Source organism: Oryx dammah, unplaced genomic scaffold, assembly GCF_014754425.2.
Source record: "Oryx dammah isolate SB20612 unplaced genomic scaffold, SCBI_Odam_1.1 HiC_scaffold_10, whole genome shotgun sequence".
NCBI classification, from domain to species: domain Eukaryota; kingdom Metazoa; phylum Chordata; class Mammalia; order Artiodactyla; family Bovidae; genus Oryx; species Oryx dammah.
In genome coordinates, this window is record NW_024070194.1 from 39341382 (window position 1) to 39349484 (window position 8103).

The following is an 8103-nucleotide window of genomic DNA, read 5'->3' on the forward strand; positions in this document are numbered from 1 at the left end:
CAGGCTAACACACCCGGCAAAATAGGGTGCTTGTTCCTGTGAAACCACCTTCCCTTATCAGAGCAGCCCGAAGAACATCAGGAGTCAACTTCCCCAATGAGTTAAGGGAGTTCCCCGGATTCTCCACCCGCAGAGCCACTGTTGACTCGGTGGTGGTGGTGGTCGTTTAGCTGCCATGTCGTGTCTGACTCTTGCAGTCCCAGGGACTGTAGCCCGCCAAGCTCCTCTGTCCATGGGGATTCACTAGGCAAGAATACTGGAGTGGGTTGCCATGCCCTCTTCTTCCCAACGCAGGGATCGAACCCAGGTCTCCTGCATTGCAGGCAGATTCTTCACCATCTGAGCCGCCAGGGAAGGCATCGTGGAAGGTAGATCATGCTAAAATAATTAAAGGTCAGAAGCCGGAAGTTTCTTGGTCCTTAGACTTAAAAAAGCATCTGCTTCTCCTCCCTTTGCCCTTGCACAGCCTTTCTGAGATTACCTTGACCGAAAGGCCTGGGGTCTTGGGTGGAAGATGATCTGTCCCTCAACGCAGGGCAATCCCAATGTGTGTCGGACGTGTTCCAGCATTGTCAACTGCAGAATAAATCAGTTTTCTCAGCAATGCCTGGTGTGGAGGCCCAGGGGAAGGAGGGAGCTAAGGAAGGGGTAGGAACTTGCCTCTTGTTTGGTGATGTGCAGCCTTGGCCTGGAAGGCAGACATCCCAGGACTGTGCAGTAAATTCAAGCTCTGTAGGCGCCCAGGGCTCCAGGCCATCTTGAATTCCTACATTTGAAATGCGTGCTGCATGTCTCAAAGGTGAAGTGATCCATTCATCGCTTGATCCACATATTTCTGTTCCCTGAAGCCCTGCCACCTGCAGAGAGAAAAACGGCTCACCAAATCCTCCTTGGAGCCCCATGCACGCTATTTTAGGCACATTTCTGGAGACTTATAATTGAATGTGACCCATCCTCATGAAGCTGGGATGCAGCGCATAGCTGAGGGCGTCTGAGCTCTTTTGAAATACAGTGAATGTACACAATATGTAAACAGGCGGGTGTCTCCCGGTTAAAATAAGCAAATTCTTATCAGTCAGCATCTGTTTCCTGGTTTGTTTTTTTTCTTTTTTTCCCAAGAGCCTGTTTAACAGATTTTCCATTGAGAGACTTTCCCATGGAGTACAGTTCACTTCGTTTTTGCTCATTCATAAGATTATATACATATATATATATGCATACATACATATATATATACCCATATCTCCCAGCTGCAACTATTTTAGGCACATTTCTGAAGACTTATAATTGAATGTGACCCATCTGTTTGAAGCGAGGCTGCAATGCATAGCTGAGGCAGTCTGAGCTCTTTTGAAATACAGTGAACGTACACAATATGTATTTGTTGGCATGAGTACCTGATTCACTGGTGAAGAAGTCTGTCAATAATGTCTTCTCTACATCTATTCAAACATGAAGAGGATTGTTTTTTTAATATGCAAATGTCTGGAAAAGACTATTTAGTCATCTTTTTTCTTCCTCCAGAAGTTGCCAGTGCAAGGAAAATAATCTAGACAAAGTAAACTCATCACTTTCATAAGGCCCAAAATCAAATGGCTATTGCCAAGCGTTCCCATGGCAACTGCCTTCCTAAGCAAACTTCTCGGCAAAATATACAGCTGTTACTTTATCTCGTTGCTAAGTTCCCCTGACAAAACCACACCATAATAACCACTCATATATATGTGGCTAAAGGGGGCAATGCTCCCACGGGACCCACATAACTTATCTTCTAAATGATAACTTAGGAATCCGACCTGCCATGGTCAGCACCATATGGGATTCTTTTTACTTGTCTGTCTTGAAACTCTGCCATATTAGGAAAAATCTACACAAATCTTTAGTATATGTTACTGTTAGTTGTGTGAATACAAATTTTTCTTTTTTTCATCATCTAACATGAAAAAGTATGTCACATTTCCAAATCTTCATTACATGAGATGATAAAATGAAGTGTTCCAACATTTTATATCTGCACAGTGAATACGTTTTCTGTCACCATTTATTCTCATTTTTTAAGTGTAAGCCTGACTGGACGGGTCTTTGGGTACCAATTATTCTGCCTGTCTCTAGAGACAGGAACCAGTAAGAAAATTGAACTCATTTTATCAAACTGCCAAGAGAGGGGACAGACTACCTTTTACGTGTCCAACCATAACATATTTTAGCACCAGTGCCAGCTGTAAATAAGCCAGAAGAATAATAGGCAAAAGCCCTAAAGGAAAATCATGTTGCCAATTGAAAATGTGCAATGAGGGTCCCTGCCCTCACCAGCGAGGGGGCCAGGATGGTGGGGGAGCTTGCCACACGCCACGTAGAAAGAGAAGGTCAGTGAAGGACGTCCTCGTGATAGTAGGGCTCCAGGCAGTGACACCACCAGCCTGCTACATTTCTCCATTCCTTTTTTAAAAATCAAAAACGAAAACCTTTCCTTTTCCAGCCTAATTTCACTGGCTATCAGTAATCCTGAAGATTATGTTATTAGCTTTCAGAAAGATCCAGTTTGGGCAATGTTAGAACATCATATATCATTCGCAAATGAGAGCCAAAAAAATAGTTTACCCCTGACAGTTTTTTCATAGATGTAAAATCCAAGGAAGATCCCGGTTGTAATTTCTTATCCAGGTCAAAGGTGGGCATCGAAGCCACTGTTTTCGGTCTGGAAGTGGACAGAGTGGCATTTCTAACTCTGCTCTCTCTCTGGATCCACAAGGCACCTCTACGCATAAATCAAACGGGATCCTATTAACTTCACCTTTCTGGAAAAACACACAGAGATTAGCTTTGTCATCATCTCATATGGACTAGAGTGACATCATGGTTTATATGGAGGACAGACTGACCTTCACAATCACATTTGTGTCAGTGTTTTTTCAGATTCTTATTATTTATTTTTTAGGAAAGCACATAACTTTCTTTTTAGTTTTTATTTTATATTGGAGTATAGTTGATTAACGATATTGCATTAGTTTCAGGTGTACAGCAAAGTAATTCAGTTTTTCAGAATTCTTTTTCAAATTACCTTCCCATTTAGGTTATTACAGAGTACTGAGCAGAGTTCCCTGTGCTCTACACTAGGTCCTTGTTGGTTATCCATATAAAATACAGCAAGTATGTACATGTCAATATAACATTTATATAATTTATGTAATATTTATACAAAGATAACACATTATATAAACACTATAGTAATCTCATGCACTTCAGTGACATGGGAGCCTTGACAGAAGGAAGCCCTCGTCTTGATGGGGTCAGGACCCTAGTAAGAAGTGGAGAACACACCAAAGAAAGGTCAGAAGGGAAAAGATTTTTAGGGTAGAATCAATTTTATTCATAAAGATCTTTCCACATGTACAGAGAAAACACTTAATGAATTCGCAGGGAAAAATTAAACCTACGTACAGTGAAATTAGCAGTTTCCTAAGAAGACCAAAAATATAAATCTGTACAGCCAGGCCAGCTTTGCTGCTGGAGAGATGTCTGACCAGTGGGCAGAGCCTCAGACATACCCATAGGACTGGACAGGCCAAGCCAGATGCCCACCTGCCTTGAGGCAGCCACAGTTCACAGTAATAATACCATATATACATACAACATATCCCCCATATGATAAACACACATTGTAAATATGTGATACATACACGTATTCTGAATATGTATGTAGGCTTACACACAATTCATGCACTAACTTGCATATAAGGTGATTTATCTATGCCTTATGATCTTGCCTGCTGGCTCAGATGGTAAAGAATCTGCCTGCAATGCAGGAGACCTGGGAATGATCCCTGCATTGGGAAGATTCCCCTAAAGGTGGGCATGGCAACCCACTCCAGTATTCTTGCCTGGAGAATCCCCATGGACAGTGGAGCTTGGCTGGCTACAGTCCGTAGGGTTGCAAAGAATCAGACATGACTGACTGACTAAGCACATCTGTGGCTTATACTGGTGGCTCAAACAGTAAAGAATCCACCTGCAACGCAGGAGGCCCAGGGTTTGATCCTGGGGTTGGGAAGATCCCCTGGAGAAGGAAATGGCAACCCGCTCCAGTATTGTTACCTAGAGAACTTCACGGACAGAGGATCCTGGTGGGATGCAGTCCATGGAGTCACAAAGACTTGGACACGACTGAGTGACTAACACTTTCACTACTCATATACAGCTAGAAACCTAGCAAATTTGTTTTGCTTTTCCACTCGCCAGAGGAAACAGCTTTTATTGATAAATTGTCTCCAGAATCAAAAGGACTATCTGCTTACTTTCAGTCACTCCCCAGCCCTCTGGGACTTGACGCTTTCCACCAGGGAAGGGATTGCAACTGCCCCTTGGTTTTCCAAAGCCGTCTTCCCTTCCCTGTGTAGCCTAGCTTAGCAGTTCAGTAGCCGTGTGGTTGTTTTCCAGCACTGTCTGCTGCAGTTGCTTAGGAACAATCACGGTGAAGGGGTGTGTGATTATATATATATATATATATATATATATATATATACACCTTCTATATGTTTATATGTAATTCTCATGGCTTGATCAGTTACATAAGTCTTTGTTCTGCTGAAATAACAAATAATCCCCAACGCATTAGTGGATTAAAATAGTGAAGGCTATTCTTTACCCAAAGTCCAGAAGACCAAAATTTGTTTATGACAAAATCTGAGCCTCACCTCTGATCCATTAACTTTTCTCTACCCTCTACGTGAAAATTGATGTCCAAGGCTGCTTGAGTCTAAACCCTTTGCTTTCCTCAACTCCAGTGACTTCTTTCTCTCCCTCCACCACTGCCATGTCATATGCCAACCTGATTTCTATACCGCCTCCCTGATAGTAATGCCGGCTCCCATCTTCCCACAGCGCTTCCTGAAATTCACTGCCACAGCACAAAGAAAGTGAAAGTGAAAGTGAAGTCGCTCAGTCGTGTCCAACACTTTGTGACCCCATGGACTGTAGCCTACCAGGCTCCTCCATGGGATCCTCCAGGCAAGAATATTGGACTGGGTTGCCATTTCCTTCTCCAGGGGATCTTCCCAACCCAAGGACCGAACCCGGTTCTCCCGCATTCCAGGCAGACGCTTTAACCTCTGAGCCACCAGCACAGTCGACTCCCAAAGTCCTCACAGTAAATTGAATATTTGGGTCTGGATTTGTGGAATGAACATGGATGAGAATAAAGATCACCAGTTTTAATAATTGTATCATACTTAACACAGCACCTTATAAATAGGTCATCATTAAATGCTTTGACTGCTAACAACGTCAATAAAAGCTTGTGGTTCTCTTAGTCAGTTTTAAACACTGATGTTTTATGGATTCAGAGAAACTTCACGTAAAACCTCCATTCAGTGCCACAGTCCTCAAGAGGTAGACATTTACAACCTCAGAACTAGACCCCTGACAGATATATGCCAAGAACTAATCATCGAGATGTTACACAGTCAGCCAACTGTGATCTTTTTCAGACAGTAGAACCATGAACCATGTTTTCTATTTCAGAACATAAAGATTTTTTCACTGTTGTATAGAAAATACTTCTGTTCACTACATAGCATGTCGGGAGGAAATTTATATTTGAAAAATACCCCACATTCTTTGTATTTTAAAGCACATCTAAATTCTCATTTAAGGCATTGGAAATGAACAATGTAATAAAAAATAATAAATTCAGACTCAGCCTACTGTTCCTTTTTTCCTGAGGGAAATTTAAAGAATGTAAAAAGGATCATGGACAACCATACATGCTCTTCTACTATTAATCAAATTAGTTAAAGACCAAATTAATGAGACTTTTTAATGTTATAGATATAGTCATGTATGATTTGATCACTTTTTTAACATGATGAGTGCAGGAAATCATTTAGATGCAGCTGTTCATGGTTACAGAGAAGAAGGTTTCTCAAGGCAGCATAGGAAATGAGATGGATAGTTGAAATAAACTGAGGAATTTATTGACAATCTGGTTTCTAAAAATAATTTAGTGTTAAATGTAATGATACTTTTACAGGAAAATACATTTTCTATATTTATCTTCCTGTCTGTCCATCATCTATCTATTGAGACTTGCATACAGAAAAACCAAACCCTTGGCAACCCGCCTTGTAGGTACACACCCAAGGACATTCAAGCATTTCTTTTCCTCCCTGTTTCCCAAGTCACACTCTTCACTATTTATTTATTTATTTATTTATTTATTTTTTAATCTTGGACAAACATCTTTATTTAGGAAATCAAATAAATAGGGTAAAAAACTGATAGCAGCTTCACACAAAGATACAAGACCAAACTGAGAATTCCTTGCTCAGATCATTCAGAATGGAACAAAATTCTTCAAGTGCTCACAGCACAGAAAATACTTGGTTTTCAATGAACATTTACTTGCTTTTCAATGGACATCTACTGGTTTACAATTAAGATCCCACACTGTTATAGTAAAAAAACAGACCACTCCCGCCCGCTCGGGTATACAGGTATACAGCCTGAAAAGCCTAGAGTACAAGTGCTAATGTGATACAAGCTTTTCTTTGTTTACAATTCTACAACTGCCTTACAACCTTCTACTAGTCCATCTATCAACAGGTTCACTTAATCCTTATTGTCTGAGGGAAAGGAAACAAGAACATAACCTGTCACTGTGGTCCTGGCCTCCCACTATACAAACCTGGGCTCAGGAGTCTCGAATTACAGCAGGATCACTGTTTCTAGTCTCTGATAGGGGCAGGCCTGTGGCATTTGGCACTGCAACATGGTCTGCTCTGGCTTCTTGGGCGGAGCTATGTATACTGCCTATGTGTTTTCATAACATCTCCTGATCTATAGATGAGCCCATGTATGTGCTATCAACTTCATTCCCTACTACAGAAGCTTTTCTTTTTAAATCTGCCTACCAAATCTTGGCAATGATACTTGGTTCTGGAGTGCTTCATCAAGATCAACTATCTGAATGAGGGAAGTCAAAAGCTTATCTCAATTTTTAAAAATAAAGACATTTCAAGATTACCAATAAAGAGCTCTTTATAAATAAGTGTTCACAAGCAAATAGCAATCTGTTCATAGCTGTAAGAAACTGAATGTACTATTTTTTAAATATAGAAGCAATTTCATTAGGTTTAGATAAACAGACTACCAGTAAAACTTTGCCATGCTATTTAATCGTTACTTAAAATGTACACATTCCTGAGTATACCCCACTGTAGTGACATTGTGTACTTCTGACTTTTTTTTGCATTCAGCTTAAAAGGTGTTTCTTCCCAAGAAACTGAACTTTTCTGTCAAATGCGCTGGATCGAATAGGAGAATTGGGTTCATAAAATGGATTCATTGCAAACTTTATGTATAAATCATAGACATCAGTAAAGAAGTTCTTGATTCCGTCTTCTTGCCTGACATCATGCAGCATAATAAATCTCATGTGACCCGCAGTGACGAATGCCGAGACAAACCATTCATTGAATTTGTCCACCGTCTTCAAGTACATATTGCTCGACAGCCACATGTTCTCATCTACGAGGTCGAGGGCAGCGTGAGCTATGAACTGGTTCAGATGGCGGTGATCATCTTTGGATTCTGCTTTTCCAGCTGGCAAAAACTCCATTTCAAAAACTAGATTATCATGGTGACCAACGATGACAAAGTAGAAGCTTCCAGACATCGTCTTCAATATAGCGCCTGCGGCTAGACGCCAGCAACCGAAACGCTCCGTCAGTTGCCGTGGAACGGAACCGCGTTCTTCAACTTCTGTCCACTATTTAGTTTTTTAAAACCTTTTATTTTTGCACTGGAATATTGCCAATTAATAAATACTGTTGTGATGGTGAACAGTGAAGGGATTCAACTATACATATACACGTATCCATTCTCCCCCAAACTCCTCTGCCATCCAGCACATAGCACGGAGCAGAGTTACCTGTGCTGTATAGTAGGTTCTTGTTGATTATCCATTTTATTTTATTTTTATTTTTTGATTATCCATTTTAAATATAGCAGTGTGTACATGTCCATCCCTAACTCCCTAGCTATCCCTCTGCCCCATCCCTTCCCACTCCCCAGCAACCGTAAACCCTGTTCTCTAAGTCTCTGAGT

The 8103-nt window shown here is 41.0% G+C and overlaps 1 protein-coding gene across 1 annotated transcript; it reads right to left on the minus strand.

Annotated features, from left to right (window-relative positions):
- Nucleotides 1-6215: 6215 nt before the first annotated feature.
- LOC120869463 (trafficking protein particle complex subunit 2-like) lies at nt 6216-7753 on the minus strand. The gene has a single exon (XM_040248778.1). It carries the CDS (start codon nt 7670-7672, stop codon nt 7250-7252), a length of 423 nt encoding a protein of 140 aa, XP_040104712.1. The 5' UTR covers nt 7673-7753; the 3' UTR covers nt 6216-7249.
- Nucleotides 7754-8103: the final 350 nt, after the last annotated feature.

Coding starts and splice junctions, on each gene's coding strand:
- LOC120869463 (XM_040248778.1), bottom strand. CDS start 7,672: ATGTCTGGAAGCTTCTACTTTGTCATCGTTGGTCACCATGATAATCTA.